The sequence below is a fragment of the Oscarella lobularis genome, chromosome 6 (genome assembly GCF_947507565.1).
Source record: "Oscarella lobularis chromosome 6, ooOscLobu1.1, whole genome shotgun sequence".
Taxonomy (NCBI): Eukaryota; Metazoa; Porifera; class Homoscleromorpha; order Homosclerophorida; family Oscarellidae; genus Oscarella; species Oscarella lobularis.
This window is the reverse complement of record NC_089180.1, coordinates 213,710-230,771: the sequence shown is the minus strand read 5'-3', so window position 1 is coordinate 230,771 and position 17,062 is coordinate 213,710. Positions and strand designations below refer to the sequence as shown.

Sequence of the window (17,062 nt, the reverse complement as noted above, 5' to 3'; positions counted from 1 at the left end):
TTGCTTCTGAGACTGCTTTCACGTGGATTTTTTCTGCAGCGCTTCTGCGGTACCGTTTCGCACCGTAACTGCATGCTATGCTTCGCCTGAGCTTCATTGTAGCATTCGCTGTTGCGTATCTCAGCGCAATGCTAAGCGCAGCGTGCATTCGATCGTCGAACGTCTGCGAGAACGTCCCCAACGCATTCGTCGCGAATGTCTCGTCGTTTTTCAGTCAAAGCAGAAACTTCGTCAACTGTTCGCTCCATGACGCAGGCGGGAAAACGGAAAACATCGCGACTTTGTTCAATCTCCGAAATGGCGTCGTTCTAACGCGACTGGGCCTCGATTACGAAGCTTCTTCGAGCATCGACGTCGTTATTCGTTGTATGAGGGTGCCGCAGGGCATCATTCAAAGCGTCTGTCTCGTTCGAGTGTCGATCATGGACGAGAACGACAATTCGCCTGTATTTGCAGTATCCGATCCAGTCAACGCGTTTCTCGACGAAAATTCACCGCTTGGAACGCACGTCGCATCGGTCGTCGCATTCGACGAGGATACGAAGGGAAACGTCGACTTTCGTTTGATGACGTCACCGGAAGTCTTTGCTATTCGCTCTTCGATGATTGGACGTTTTGCTTTAGGTGATGTTTATCTCGTTGGATCGCTCGATCGCGAGACGCGAAGCGAATATCGACTGCCCGTTGAGGCGTACGACGGCGTTTTTTCGACGCGTGTCCAAGTGATTGTGGGCGTCGATGACGTGAATGACAACGCACCGCGTTTTGATCAAGACAACTATACTTTCTCTATATCTGAAGCGGCTGAACTGAGAGCGTTTGTTGGCCAAGTGTTTGCTCATGATACGGATATAGGTCCCAATGGAGAAGTGCACTATTCTCTCAACGGCTCGTCGTTTTTTTCTGTTGACTTTTCTACAGGCGTTCTTTTGGTCAGAGAGAGTATTAGGAAACGTGGAAGTCAAACTCATCGTTTTCAAGTGAAGGCTTCGGATCGCGGCCTTGTCAGGCGCAGTGTACTAGTCAATGTTACCGTTCATATTAGTGAAAGTAACTGGCATTCTCCGTTGCTCTCCGTCAGGTTCAAGCGAACGGCGGGAACAAAGAACGAGGGTCTTGTTCCAGAGGATGCTTATCTTGGATTTGTTGTCGCTTACCTAACAGTTACCGATGATGAAGACGTTGATGTTAGAATAGAACAAGGCAACGATCAAGGTACGTTTTATATTAGACGGAAATCAGCGTCTAAGGCGGCACAATGGCTATCGTCATTCTATGATGTTGAAACGGCGACGATGTTGGATAGGGAATCTGTTTCGCAGTACCGCCTGCTGATAAGAGTAACCGATCGTGGGAATCCTCCGCTTGAGACTACTGAGACTGTTGTATTTACTGTCTCAGATGTGAATGATCATCGTCCTCATTTTAGCAATCTTCCCTATCATGCATCTGTCAGTGAAACGGTTTTGATTGGAACAACAGTCCTTAGAGTTTGCGCAGCTGATGGTGATACTGGACTCAATGCTATGCTCAATTACAGCATAACTGACGGCAATTCTCAAAAGACTTTTGAGATTTATCACGATACTGGTGTATTGGTTGTGGCTCGCTCGTTGGATGCAAGGGTACGGCAGAGGTACAACTTAACAGTAACAGTGTCTGATGGTCAGTTTGAAATTTCGACCAGTGTTCTGATTGACGTCAAAGATGAAAACAAAAAGCCACCTGTCTTCTCACAAAGCGTTTACAAAATGGTAATTGGAGAGAATGAGCCGGCTGGGTCGCACGTTGGAAATGTGCTCGCTTACGACGACGACGTCGGTGTTAACAGTTTGATTTCCTATCGTCTGTTTTTCAATCGTCCAAATGCGACCGATCCTTTTCGTATTGACAGTGCAACGGGACAAATTTTCACCACTTCTGTGCTTGACTACGAGAAGACCAGAGTCTTCTCTTTTGGTGTGTTTGCTACCAATGTACGCTCTTCATGTCACTTTCTCAGCTCAGCCAGAATTTGGGTTAACGTCTCCAACGAAAACGACAATGTTCCATTCTTTACTCAGCATTTCACTCCGTCTGTTTCAAGTGTATCTGCTTTGGGCTCAATAGTGACGCGTTTGAAGGCCGATGATGCAGACGGAGATTACCTCTCGTACTCGCTTGTCAGAAACGACGGCGACGGCGTTCTTCCTTTCGTAGTCAGCAGTGACGGTGACGTTAGTGTCAGCGCTTTACTTCAAGCGAAAGTCTATAGGATATCGGTCAATGTAACAGATGGACGTCACTCCGCTTCATCTGATGTTGTCATCACAGTTTATGATGCATCTATGCTCGTCCCAACATTTAAAAATGCTTCGTATGCGTTTTCGGTGAATGAAGCGGCGCCCTCTGGCAGTGAAGTCGGTCGATTGTCGGCGTCAAGTCACGACTCTTTACTGCTCTCATATGAAATCGTTGATGGAAATGTAAACAGCGCCTTCTCCGTAGATCAAGCAGGAATTATTACGTTGAACGACGTCGTTGACTATGAATTGATTCAAATCTATCATCTGATTGTGACGGCCTCAGATACTTTTGGAGCGGTTCAAAGAACTCGACATGTGCACGTGACTGTCTCCATTTTGAATGCCAATGATCACTCCCCTCTGATCTCTCGTCTTACGCCAAGTCGGGTCTTCTTGTCTCAGCTTGCGTCTGTTGGAAGTGCTGTTATAACTGTCATTGCTACAGATGAAGACGCAGACATTTTGACTTATTCACTAGTGACAACGAGGCCTGTTCCTTTCTGCATATGCAATCGTCGCAGCGGACTGGTTTCTTTGACGCAGAGTCTACTCACTGCAAATTTTCCTTCCTATGACGTTCAAGTTAACGTTAGTGACGGGCTTCATTCAACAGTCTTCTTATTTTCCGTCCAAGTGAATGATGTGAATCAAAACGCTCCGGTTTTTCGTAGGCTTTTTCCCACCACTGTAGCTGAGGATACTGTTGTTGGTCTTTCTTTGACGACAATAACTGCCATTGATCGAGATTTTGGATGCACTGCGTCGGTGCGCTACGCATTCTTGGAAGCAAGCGCCGAGCTCCTACCTTTTCAAATCGACGCTGTTACCGGGACTGTGACTCTCGTAGCACCACTTGATTATGAAGAGCAAAGCGACTATAATGTCACCGTCATTGCTAAAGATTCTGGTTTCCCTCAGAAGACTACGACGGCCGTTTGGTTTGTCAGCGTTGGCAACGTCAACGAGTTGGCGCCTGTCTTTTCCTCATCTTTGTACGACCTCAACGTTTTGGAGAGCGCCCACGTTGGAACGGTTATCGGAACTGTAAGTGCGGTTGATCCGGATGGGTGTTCTGCTCTGACGTACGCATTGGCTAGCGACGTACGCGGAGTCGTTGCTATTGGTGAGTCCAGCGGAGTAGTGCGGTTGAACGCGACTGTTGATCGAGAGCGAATATCCGAGATTCGGTTCAATGTCCAAGCATGGGACTGCGGCAGCCCTCGTCGAACTTCAACTGCAATCGTTTGTCTGACGGTGCTTGACGTAAATGACGAAGCTCCAACGTTTGCCACCAGTCGCTACTACGTCAACGTAAGAAAGGATTTTCCTGTGGGAGGTAGACTGATGACACTACGACCTGAGGATTTGGACGAAGGAACAGAATTTAGATTTTATCGTCTGCAAGGAGACGGCTCGACGTGGAAAGTGGGACTTGAAACGGGAGATTTGACGTCTATTCGGCCTCTTGAGAGTTCTTCGTATGTATTGCGCATTGCAACAACCGACGATGCCCCGCCTTATCACTCGGCCACTGTGACGATTGTTGTCAATGTCACTCAATACAATCATCATCGCCCTCGTTTTAGGCAATCTCTAGCGGTTCTCAACGTGACAGAAAGCGTCTGTTGTGGAACGTTTATGTCATCTCTTCCTGCTGTAGACAACGACGCTGAGAGTGTCTTGAACTATTACGTGAGCAGAGGCAGTGGAATGGGCTTGTTTTCTGTTAGTTCAACTACTGGTGACTTGCAAGTGTTCGCCAAACTGGATCGCGAGCTAAAGATGTGGTACAATTTGACTCTAACGGTGCAAGACAATAGCATCGATTCACTGGTTTCGGAGATGAATATCATTGTCGTTGTATTGGATGAGAATGACAACCCTCCAGCTGCAAGATCGGATTACGTCAGTGGAATCGTTTTGCGGTGCACGGAAGGAGACGAGATAGTTGCCGTTGTTTCGGCTTCCGATGTGGACGAAGGCGGTGCAGGACAGGTGGCATACGAACTCAATGATTCGTACTTCGACATTGACAGCATCCACGGGATCGTCACGTCTAAGCGCGACACCTTTTACGGAGCTTCCTTCTACGATCTTCTTGTTTCTGTGAAAGACCGAGGGGAGCCTTCACTTTCGTCGTCTGTTCTAGTTCGAGTACAGACTGTCGATTGCCTTGTCGCTCATCCAGATTTTCGACCACAATTTCTTGGTCTTCCCTACGTGACGAAAGTTGTAGAAAACCGGCCTTACAAACATTTATTTCAGCCACTGGTTGCATCTACCGGAGGCAAAGGCGGCTTTCATTTTCAACTGACTTCAGACACTGATTCGATTCGGTTTGCTATCAACTGTACAACTGGCGTTTTATCGTGCAAAACTTTGGATTACGAGAAGCAACAAAATCATACAGTAGGCTTTGTTGCTTCTATTGGAAACGCAGCGTCGACTGCCTACTTGGAAATCCAAGTGATTGACATATATGAGGAAAGACCGCAGTTCTCTCAGTCGTCTTACGCTGTTACTATTCGAGAAGATCTAAACGATCACGAAGCCTTTGTTCAAATTCGTGCTCGTGGCTACATGCCTGTTATTTACAACCTAGTTTGGATCGATCCGAAAGCTAGAGCCTTTTACATTGACTCGTTAACTGGCAATGTGTCGAAATGCGGACAACTCGACTATGAGGCTAATCGCCAGTATGTCTTATACGTTCAGGCGGAATACCGTGGAGCTCAACGTCGTTACCTATTCAGCGTGACTACGTTAACTGTGACACTCGTCGACGTTGACGACAATTTGCCCATGTTTGACGAAAGTCCATACTATGTCACTCTTCGCAGTCGCTCTGTAATGCTTGTCAACAACACTATCGCAACCGTTTACGCTGTGGACGCCGATTCCGGGACAAATGCTGCGGTTGAGTACCGAATGTTACCATACTTTCATTCCTGGTGGCTACATGGTCCGATAAATGATCAAAGCCTGCAGTCGTCTCTCTACTTTTCAATTAACAGTATTACTGGAGAACTATCTTTAGCCAGAGCGTTTCCGGCCTCCTTTGCTGTTCTCGACGTTGTTGCGGAGAATCCGTTCAATCGCTCTCGAAAAGTCGTTGGCTGCCTTCATCTTTCCGTCGCGACAAACCGGACCAAAATACCTTCGTTTGGTCCGCTCAAAGTAATCTCTATTGATGTTGCTGAAGACAAGCTCCTACCCTTTGTAATTCAACCGTGGAGACAAGCACGTTCAGTCATCCCAACACCGTTACGTTATTTTATACATGGAAGGGATTTTAACAGGAGTTTCGTCGTCAATCGTACTACTGGACACGTGACTTTGGTTAAAAGTGTCAGTGTCGGACGGTATCCGCTTCTCGTCAGAGTCCTGACAGATGTGTTTCCTTCTCTTTCCGACGAAATCACGTATTCCATCAATATTTTTTCTGTCAATCGACATTCTCCTTCATTTTCGCAGAGTTTACCTCTGAGAGTTTCTATGGACGAAAACAGCCCAATGGGAAGTTTTGTTGCTTGGGTTAAAGCTTACGATCCCGATGTAGGAAGAGATGGGAAAGTCTTTTACTCAATACGAGACAACGATAAGGGTATTTTCGCCATCGATTCAATGTCTGGGCGGATCACCATCGAGAAGCCGATTAATTACGAACTTTCAGACGTTCACTTGTTCACTGTCGTTGCTACGGATAGGGGCTCGCATCCACGTCGGTCTCTTTTGCCCGTTCAAGTGCGTGTCGTCAATCGCTACGATCCCCCACCTCTCTTCCTTTCGTCTCGTTATCACGCGACCTTGAGGGAGGACGTTGATATTGGGACCTTTGTCGTTAACGTGACGGCTATTAGTCAGCTTTCTTCGCCGTCAGACGTTGTCTACTCGACGTCCAGTCATTTGTTTCGAGTCGATCCTCTTACAGGTTTTGTTTCGGTGTCCTCCCAATTGGATAGAGAATCTCTCGTTGGTAACGGGACTCTTTTAATCGATTTGTTTGCCTCGTCAAGCGGCAGTTGGTCTATGGCCACTACGTCTGTTTGTGTGACTTTGATCGACGTCAATGATAACTTCCCAGTGTTTGAGCAAAGCCTCTATTTGGTCGACGTAATCGAATCTGCTTCACCTGGATCAATAGTCGTTTCAGTTCATGCCAACGATCCTGATGAAAAATTGAATGGAGCTGTGAAATATAGTCTGAAATTGGAAAATTATCCACGGCCTTCCTTTTTTGGAGTACTGTCCAACGGTTCAGTTGTTTTGCTTTCTCGTCTCGACAGGGAAATGCGGTCGCATTATTCGATCGTTATCAAGGCTGAAGACGGCGGCTCTCCATCGAAAGCAAATTACGTCCAAGTTCACATTCGCGTCACAGATGCGAACGATCATCCTCCCGTTTTTGCCTCGTCTTTTTATAAAGTGAACATAAGAGAAAGTGTCGCTGTTGGAACGCCTATATTTGCTGTCCAAGCTTCGGATGAAGATGAGCCTGGAAGTAATAGTAATATAACGTATGCAATTTCCAATTTCGACCAAGTTGGGAGAGTTTTTTCAATCGGTCAGTCGAGCGGTGTCATCCGCTTGATTTCACCGTTGCGCTTTGAAAATGTCACTTTCTACTCTTTGGTCATCAAGGCGAGCGACAATGGATCGACTGTTATGACGGGGTCAAGCACGCTGCACGTTCGGGTGATGGATGATGCAATAGATGGTCATCCCCCGCGTTTTACGCAGGATGTATATCGTGTTACGATGGTTGAAACGAATGTTGTTGGAAGGACAGTGGTTGCCCCTCGCGTCGTCAGTCCGTATCGAATCACTTTTCACGGACATTCCATGAATTTTTCGATTAATTCCGCTACTGGACTTGTTGCCACGACAACAACGCTTGACTACGAGCAGGAGAAAAATCTCGTCTTTCGTTTTTACGCAGTGGATGCCTTTCATAGACGTACGACAGCTCGTCTTATCGTATCTCTACTAGACGTCAATGACAATGCTCCAGAATTTCGAGACGAAGTCACAGCTTGGAGAGTTCCTTCAGAAGCTTCTATCGGAGTGAAATTGTGGTCTGTTGTCGCTCGCGATCGTGATTCCGGTTTGAATGGCGAGGTGCGATACTTTATCACCGATGACTACGATGCCTCCATGTTTTCTATCGATTCAATAACGGGACAACTTACACTTCAAGCTTCTGTGCTCAATTTTCGTGACGCTCGCGTTCTTGAAATTGCAGTTCAAGCACGGGATCTTGGCTCTCCTTCTTTCACCGCTCTTTATCCAGCTGTCGTTTACATTAGAGTTATTCGATCCGTTCGTCCCCGCTTTCTTCGTAGCGTTTACCGCGCCAGCATTGTTGCACCTGGCGATGTTGAAGTGGTACGAGTGACTGCGTGGGGAGTGTATCCCTTGAGTTATTCCATACACTCGGGAGACGACGGAAGGCACTTTCGAATAAATAGTACCAGTGGACATGTCGTAGTCGCTCGGTCGTCCGGCTTAGGGGATTCAGTTTATCGCCTTCGGGTTCAAGTCAATGACGGCTTTCACGTGGAGTATACGCTCGTTTTTGTCAGAGTTTCATCATTGTTTCGCTTTGTTCGTTCGTTGGAGAGCGGCATCGCGATTCGAGAAGATACGCCGATAGGATCAAGTCCTGTTGGAACCATATTCGAGTCAGCCTTTGTTAACGTGTTGTTTCAAGTAAAACCTCGTTTTACCGACTTCAACGTTACTGATGAAGGAAATCTCGTGCTTGCTGCGCCTCTTGACCGAGAATTTCAAGATTCGTACATTCTGACAGTTGAAGCTGCTTACCCTAACTTTACTCATCCCATTCGTCGTGCTACGACGACCTTTCAAGTAAACGTTACAGACGTCAATGACAATTATCCTCAGTTTTTGGAACGACTACCAATGACTGGATATCTTCGTAAAAACTTACGTCAAGGATCGATAGTATACACTGTACTGGCCATCGACGCTGAGGACGGTGAATCATGGAATGTGATCCCGGATGGGAAGGACATTTTACAAGTCGGTGGCGGCTCCTACTCTTATCTTCCGCTTTCGTATCCTTTTCTGATTGAAAACTCGGGAAATATCGTTTTAACACGTGCCTCCAACTCGAATATGTTGGACGCCTACAACTTGACTATTCAAGTCAGTGATTCCGGAGGTCTAAAGACGACAGCTTTCTTGACTTTATTCATAGTGGATGACGTTGTTAAAAAGCCTTTCTTTGAGCACTCAAACTACAAGTTTGCTGTATCAGAATCGTCGCCTGTGGGAACTCCAGTTGGTCGCGTTCGAGGCTTTGCTTTTAACGGCGATCCAGTATCAGATCTGGATTATTTTTTTGTCGATGGAAACCTTGGTGGAGCGTTTCATGTGGATTCTTTCTTTGGATTAATTACGGTCGATGCTCCTCTTGATTACGAAAGATTGAGGGAGTACGTTCTCGTAGTTCGCCTTCACGACAATGCTTGCTTCTCTTGCGACGCTGACTTCGTCGAGGTTGATGTGACCATTGTTGTGCAAGACGCTAATGATAACGCTCCCACTCTTACTTCGAGCGCGACTGCTAATAGTCTACGGGTTACTGTAGATGAAAGGACGAAGCCCGGTAGACTGACCAGCATAGCCGCCTACGATGCTGACAAAGGAACGAACGGACAACTCGTCTTTATGAAAGTCACCGAGATGTACGACGACAAGTTTTCTTTACATCCGACCAAAGGATTCCTTTTCTTGAAAAAGCGCCTAGATTACGAGGAAACAAGTATGTATGCGTTTGACGTCGTCATACGCGATCTCGGCAGGCCAACGCAATACATCGATGTCAAAGTCTATGTGGATGTGGCAAATGCTAATGACGTCGTTCCTCGTTTTGTTGACGACCGTTATCGATTTCTCGTTAGTGACTCGGCTCCGAAAGGGACCCTTGTTGGACAAGTGTTGGCGAGTGACAAGGACCATCTATCACCGCTTGTTTATTCCATAGACCATGGAAACGATCAGAACGTCTTTGCATTGGATCGTCTTACTGGTGCATTGACTTTGAATCGTGCAAGTCAAAGTGGCCGTTACCTTTTGGACGTTCAAGTTTTCGACGGAGATTTTCGCGACGACGCAATTGTTGATGTATATGTCGGCAACGTTAATGCTCACAATCCTTCGTTTGTTCCGCCGGGTCCGTGCAGGGGCTCCGTACCAGAAGGATCTCCCCTTGGCACGTTTGTGACACGAGTTACCGCAGTCGATCCCGATTACTTCCACCACGGTGTAGTCAACTACGTAATGGAGAGGGAAGGTGGAAAATTTGCCGTTGATAATCAAACTGGAGATGTGTACACGAACGTTTCGGGGTCGGATTTGTTGATTCCGCCCAACCGATTGCCCCCCGAAGTCATTCGCGCTTACGACGGTGGAGGTCGGAGCGCCTTTTGTTCCCTCGAAGTCACTCTTACAGACATCAATAACCACGCTCCTCGTTTCAGTCTTCCTTCCTATCAAGTGACAGTTAAAGATTCTATCGACCTTAACGATGTTGTTTTGCGCGTCAGTGCTGTTGACGAAGACGAGGGATCGAACGCGGAGATTCGTTACGACGTTCTGCCCAAAAATTCGGCGTTTTTTGTGTACCCCGATAGCGGAAGGGTGCAACTGTCGTTCTATATATTGGACGCCAAAGTGAAGAATCGGTATTTCTTTCAAGTGCGGGCAACCGATCACGGCCAACCGTCGCTTTCGTCGACTGTCGACGTTACCGTCAATGTCGTTGATGCCCTCAGCACAGTAGCCGAATTTGATCGTTTCTACTACGACATCAGCGTTCGAGAAGACGTCCCAGTGGGTACGGTTGTCATTCGTATGAACACGACTTTGCACGAAACTGCGCCTGTTGTCTATCGCGCTATTGAAGGAGGACTTGCCAGTTGGAATGGTCCGAGAAGATTCGACATTGGGAATGTTTCGGGCGTTGTCAGGACGACTTCTCTGCTCGATCGCGAGACTGTGCCGGAGATTAATGTTATTATCGAAGCTTCGAATCCTTTTGCTCCTACCTACGCCGTTTTACGTGTGACCGTTATCGACGTCAATGATTGTAGCCCCCGGTTTCAAGAACCGCGGTACAGTTTTCGCATTCCGGAGAATAGTGCAGTTGGAACGATAGTTGGTCAAGTTCTTGCGACGGACAAGGACGTTGATTCAAATGCAAGAATATCCTATGCTATTGACGACTCTCAATTATTTTCTATCGATAACGTTACCGGAAGTATTTCTGCGATGTTAGAGTTTGATCGGGAGTTCTTCTCTTTACCCCCTCCGCAAATTTCCTTCTACGTCATAGCAAGCGATCACGGTTCGCCTTCGAGGAATTCGTCAATACTCGTTTTCATTAATGTGACTGATGTCAACGACAATGTCCCTCGTTTTAATCCAAGCGAATACGCCGTTGTTTTGAAGGAGAATGTGATTGCGCCTTATACTCTTCCGGTCAAATTACTGGTCGAAGACAGCGACGAATTTTCAGATTTTCGATACATCCTCACAAAAGGGAACACGGGCTATGCCTTTACATTATCTTCCGAACGTGGAAAACTTCTTTTGCAGACGAAATTGGATTATGAAAGCATTCCTTTCTATCGTCTGCAAATCAACGTTAGCGACGGTCTCTTTCAAAGTACGGCATTTATCAACGTTACGATTCTTGATGTCAACGATGAAGCACCAGTGTTTTCTAATGCATCGTATAAGATTCGCGTAAAGGAAGACGCAAGTCTAGGAACGTCGTTTTATCGGCTAAGCGCCTTTGACCCGGACCTCTTAGGCGACTCTATCTCCTACAGCCTTGTCGACGACGGTTTAAGTTCGAGTTACTTTATGATCAATTCTACTTTGGGTTTTTTGATGACCCAACAAACGCTTGATCGAGAAACGAGGGAACGTTTTGTTTTCACCGCTGCAGCAAGAGACAGCGCAGGTCACGAAGGATACGCAACTGTTATCGTCGAGGTTCTTGACGTAAACGATAACGCTCCCACTTTTGGCAACACCCACAGTTTTGCTCATATCATGGAGAATGCACGTATTGGGACTCGCGTTGGGCGATATACAGCAAACGATGTTGACGTTGGCTTGAACAGCAAGTTGACGTATTCCCTTTATGTTGTTGAGGGTAACGACTTTGACGGATTTCTCGTCGAGAGCCGCAAGTTTTACGTTAATGAGACAAGTGGTTGGATATTCGTAAGCGGTTCTCTCGATCGTGAATCGGTGTCTCGCTACAACGCAATTATCCGAGCCAATGACGGAGGCACGCCATCGTATTTTTCTGAAACGATGGTTACGATTGTCGTTCATGACGTCAACGACAATGCTCCTCATTTCGACAGTTATTACATGCAACGCAGTATCTACGATGATGCGCCCATAGGCTCGACGGTGCTGGCTCTGAGCGCTAGCGACGACGATGAAGGGGCTAACGGTCGCATACGCTATTGGCTTGACTTTGGTAATGACGATCAAGTCTTTTCCATGGACAACGGTGTTATCACTGTAGCAAAGAGAATACCTCCTTTCCCATTTCGGTACCGTTTGGAAATTGGATTAGTCGACGGCGGTGATCCAGCGCTGGTAGGAGACGGTGTTCTTATTGTTGACATTCTCGACGTCAATGACCATCCTCCTGTATTTTCTATGTCAACCTATCGCATCGCTTTGCCGGAAAACGCTCTTTTGTTTACTAGTTTTTTGACTGTGAACGCAACGGACAATGATCGTGGACGAAACGCGGAATTTCAGTTTCGTTTAATTGATTCATATGGCAGATTTTCTATCGGGCCACAGGACGGTCGCCTTTATCTCACTGCCTCTCTTGATTACGAAGAGGGGCGTTTTATTAATTTGACGGTGGAAGCAATTGATGACGGTTTGCACAATCAACTCACTGGCTTCGCTCAAGTTCTCATTGAGGTGACCGATGTCAACGATAACGAGCCCGTTTTTGAGAGCCAGAGCTATCAAGTTTCCGTTAAAGAAAATATTCTCTACACGACCGAATCCCAACCTTTGGTTACTGTGAATGCGGTTGATTACGATAGCGGCAACGGAGGCATTGTTCACTACGTTATGCTGTCAAAGACGTCTCTATTTCGTTTGGATTCTGTGACTGGAGGCTTTTTTGCTGATTCTGTTTTCGACCGAGAAGTGATTCCCTTTTACGAAGTGACCGTTTTAGCAGTCGACGGAGGAAGTCCGTCTCTCTCGAAAGAGGCGACAATTTTTGTAACTGTCTTAGATGAGAACGATAATCCAAGCCAAGGCGGTAGGAAAGATGTCGATATTGTAAGCACTTACAACAGGAGCGGATTAGAGAAAGGAATGCTGATTTCCAATATAAATGCGGGAGATCCTGACGTCGGAGACTCGTTTAGATGTAAAGACGTTCTAAGCACGAATTTCAGCAGGGTTTCAGTTGATTTGAATTGCAGCGTGCTACTCTTATCTTCTAAACTTGAAGAGGGCTTTTCGGCTGAATTACAAGTTTCTGCTACAGATGGAATTCATCCTTACGTTGCTTGCGCTGTTTCTGTACGAACTCACTTTATTCGAGAGAATGACTTAGACAACGTTGTTGTGATTGAACTGAATGACACTGTCGATAATCTTGTTGACGCGGGATACAGCAACATAATCGATTCTTTTGCTCGTGGATTAGAGATAAGCCGAAAGAGTCTGCGCCTAGTCAGTGTTCAAGAGTCTAATCGTGGTGATTCATCGTACGTTTCTATGGCCGTTGATAATTGGTCAAAGGACATGCTTCTTGCAAGGCTCAGTCTCTCGTTGGAAAGATTTCTGCCTCTTGCTTTAACGTCTCTGCCGGTTGATTTATGCGCAGAGGAACCGTGCAAGAATCTGGCTGAGTGCATCAGCATCGCGTCTATAGATGTCAATCAATTGTCGGTGGTCGAGACGTCGTCATCTTCATTTCTTCAACCGGTTGTCAGCCTTTCGTTCGCTTGTCTCTGCAAGCCCGGTTCAACGGGAAGTCTTTGCGAAACGGATATTGACGACTGTTTTTCGTCCCCGTGTCAAAACGGCGGCACTTGCATTGACAAGCTACAGAACTTTGTTTGTCAATGTCCGCACAGAGCGTCAGGTCGCCTTTGCGAGAACATCGGTGACATATGCGAGTTGTCGATGCCTTGTGAAAACGGTGGTACGTGTCGAAACGATATAACAACATCACGTGGCTACACGTGCTTGTGCCCCAACTCGTACGTGGGTGACAGATGCGAAATATCGGTGTTCCATCCTGTCGACAATTGTGCCGGTCGTTTCTGCCTTAATGGCGGCGTTTGCACAGCTGGACGTTTTAATTTTACCTGCACGTGCCTTCTGGGTTTTACCGGCAAAAGGTGCGGCAAGACGACGGCGGATATCCGTCCTTGCACTTCAAATCCGTGCCGACGCGGAGGCTCGTGCCGGAACTTGCCGACAGGGAATTTTGGCTGCAAATGCGAATCCGGCTTTTTTGGCTCGCCTGATTTCGAGAATAGCGATTGCATGTGGGAAAAAGATCCGTGCGACATTCTTCCCTGTTTGAATGGAGGTACGTGTCTCCGTGGACGTCTTGGCCTTTATGCGTGCGAATGTGAAAGTGGATTTACCGGAGTACATTGCGAAATCGCACCACCTTTGTGCCAATCCAATCCCTGTCACAATGACGGAGTGTGCCGTGAAACAGATGGATCAGGAGGAGCCCAGCGCGTCTACAACTGCACCTGCTCTCCTCTCTATTATGGGGAACAGTGCGAATACCCAGTGAGGTCTCCGGATCACTGTGCGTCAATGCCCTGCCGTCCTGGTAGCTCCTGCACGTCCGGGAGGGATGGATATACGTGCACGTGCAGATCCGGTTTCCAGGGTAAATTGTGTGAGCGTATTGGTAGTGGTGATTCTGCGTGCTCGTCGAATCCCTGTCTGCACGGCGGTTTCTGCGTTTCCATAGCAAACGAATCGTTCTCTTGCGAGTGCTCGCCCGGATTTTATGGAGAGACGTGCGATCTTGCGTTTAATTACTGCCAGTCGACACCGTGTAAGAATGGAGGAACGTGCCATTCTTATATCAATTCATTTACTTGTTCATGTCCTACGTCTGTCGGCGGCCGCTTTTGTGAGATCTTTTGTCCGACTGGCCTAACCGGTTTTAACTGCGACGTTCATGTCGATGCGTCGAACGACTCTTGTGTGGATAACATGTTGACCACCTGTAAGAGTCGTCAGCCACCTTGTCACTGCTATTATGGCGGAATTTGCGATTCAAATGGACGCTGCTCTTGCCCCTACGGTTTCGAGGGGCCAAAATGCGAGCTACGTGGTATAAACATCAAGCGCGGCTCTTATCGAGCCTTCTCTTCCCTTCGCGTTTCTTCAAGCTGGTCTGTGTCTTTGCAAGTTTCCACAGTTGTCAGCGGTGGGCTTGTCTTCTACAATGCGCAGTTGAACCGAGGTCGCAGTGAAGACGTCATTTCTCTCGAGTTAGTTCACGGACAAGTGACTGTCTTACTAAACTTTGGAGATGGTTCAAAGCGATTTGTCGTCGGCAGCCCGAGAGTCGACGATGGAAAATGGCATACAGTTTTGGTCAAGTTGGCTGGAGACAATGTTTTGGTTGCAGTTGATCATTGTGCCGTTACAGAAAGTGGTACTTACGAAATGTGTCAGGCAAGCGGTGGATTATCTCAAGGCAATCAGCGATATTTGAATCTTGGTTTGCCTTTCTATTTCGGCTCGGCTCCTGGTCGTCCTGAGGAGTCTTTTGAAGGCTGCATTCGTGACGTGCAAATCAACGGCCACCTTTTCGATTTGGCTAATTACGTTCTCAACAATGGAACAGCGAACAATTGTGCTGAAATGACAAGCTGCCAAAATGATTCCTGCATTAACCCTTCTCTCTGCGTGGAAAACTACAGCGGTTATAAGTGCACTTGTCCTCTTGGATCGGCGGGATATCGTTGCGAAAAAGGTAACTCTTAATTAAACGTTGAAGTCCAAGGGGCTGTGCAGGCAATTTTGTTCTTTTTAGATGCGATTGCAGTTACGCTTTCTAGCTCAGATTCTATTCGCTACGTTCTTCAACGTCAAAAGTTGCATGTATGGGCTTCCCTAGAATTTCTCGTTCGTTTGAGAGGGCCCGAAGGGTTTCTTCTATCTATGGGCACTCTAAACGAAAGCAGTAGCAGTGTGTTGGAACTTGCTGGCGGACATCTGAGGCACGTGTTCGTTGATAAAAAAGAAACGTTGCAGCGAGCGATCGTAAAGAAAAGTTTGATGGACGACCAATATCATAGCATTTTGGTCAGGCGATTTGGAAAGACGATTAGTGTTACTGTTGATGGCGACTTTATTCATTCGTCAGTCATAAGTATTCGACCAAACTTATCATTTGACTTTGACCAACTAGTCATTGGAGGAACGGAAAATAAAACTGTACCAGGATTTACTGGATGCGTTAAAGATCTCCGACTCGATGACACTGCTCTAAGTTTTTCGGGAGACAATGTTGTCGGTTTTGCTTACTCATCATCTGGCGTCGCTAGAGGATGTCAGTGTCCTAACCTTTGCTCCGCCGCATGTCCTGAATTTGATCAAGTTTGCCTTCAGTCAGAGGTGGGAAAATGTTTTACTCGTCGGTGTACCAAATTCAATTGTTCGCTTTGTCTTAATGGGGCCACGTGCGGTGAAGCGCAAAGGAAGTGCTATTGTCCTTCTCTGTACACCGGCCGTTTTTGCTCAACCGAGTTGCCTAATATTCTTACGGGAAGAGTTGTTTTCGAAAGTATTGTTACTTTCGCTTTTTCGTTGACTGTCATAACAGTTTTGCTTACTCTCATCATTTGCTCTATCCGTTTCTTGAACCCTCGATGCCGCTTGAAGACGAAAAACGTCAACGAAGTTCCCATTCAAATGAACGTCATGAAACCGGAAGAATCGGTGATGCATTATGAAGAAGAAGGCGGCGGCGAAGATACGCCCGCCGTTGACCCACTGTCAGAGAAAGAGAAGTGGTTTGCCAAAATGTATCCCGATGGGGAATGGAAGGAAGATGATCCCATTAACAGTCGTCCAGTTCTTCTTCGTCGTACTCGTGAACTGGACGCCACTCAGCGTGACAGTGCTCTCGTTTTTGCCAACGAAGGCACTGGCGTTTCTAAAGCCGGAAGTTTGAGCACGCTGTTCACCCTAAAAGCCGAAGATATTGATGGCAGTGATTTGCCATACGGTTGTGACGTCATTTTGAAGTGCGACCCTTCTTTTCGTTCGCTTGCTCAGGTGCACCTCGACTACGATGACGAAAGCGCTTATGACGGTGAAACCGAAGGTTAGACAGACCATGGACTTTCTTCTTAGTAGTTCTTTAATTCTTACGCGTTTTCTTTTATTTTGCACGAAAACAGTGTTGAGCATTTGCTGCTTCTTGCACTCCCACCTTTTTTCTTAGTCTAAGGAAAGTACTGTATGTAGTATTTGCCTCTCATGGCTACTAGTACGTAATAAAGATCGTTTAAATGATTTTTCAATTACTTGAACCGCAGTTTCTGATTTGACGCTCTTCTTTTGCTGCATTAGCGCACGTTAAATCGATTCAGTAGGTTTCTTCCAAAACATGGATTAGGAGAACGAGGCTGTTCTAGAAAAGCTGCTAATCAACGTAAGAATCTTCTCGGTGCATTATCGAATTTGCTACTCCTGATCGTCCTTAG

At 46.7% G+C, this 17,062-nt stretch overlaps 1 protein-coding gene across 1 annotated transcript; it reads left to right on the top strand.

The window, feature by feature from the left end:
- The first annotated feature begins 38 nt into the window (after window positions 1–38).
- LOC136188551 (protocadherin Fat 1-like) lies at window positions 39–16,879 on the top strand. The gene is made up of 2 exons (XM_065976286.1): window positions 39–15,324; window positions 15,385–16,879. Exons 1-2 carry the CDS (start codon window positions 78–80, stop codon window positions 16,683–16,685), a joined length of 16,548 nt encoding a protein of 5,515 aa, XP_065832358.1. The 5' UTR covers window positions 39–77; the 3' UTR covers window positions 16,686–16,879.
- Window positions 16,880–17,062: the final 183 nt, after the last annotated feature.

What these genes read in the sequence shown, in the direction of transcription:
- LOC136188551 (XM_065976286.1), top strand. Translation starts at nt 78, where the DNA reads ATGCTTCGCCTGAGCTTCATTGTAGCATTCGCTGTTGCGTATCTCAGC. An exon ending in GGGATATCGTTGCGAAAAAG is followed by an intron (nt 15,325 to 15,384) that starts GTAACTCTTAAT and finishes TGTTCTTTTTAG; the next exon opens with ATGCGATTGCAGTTACGCTT.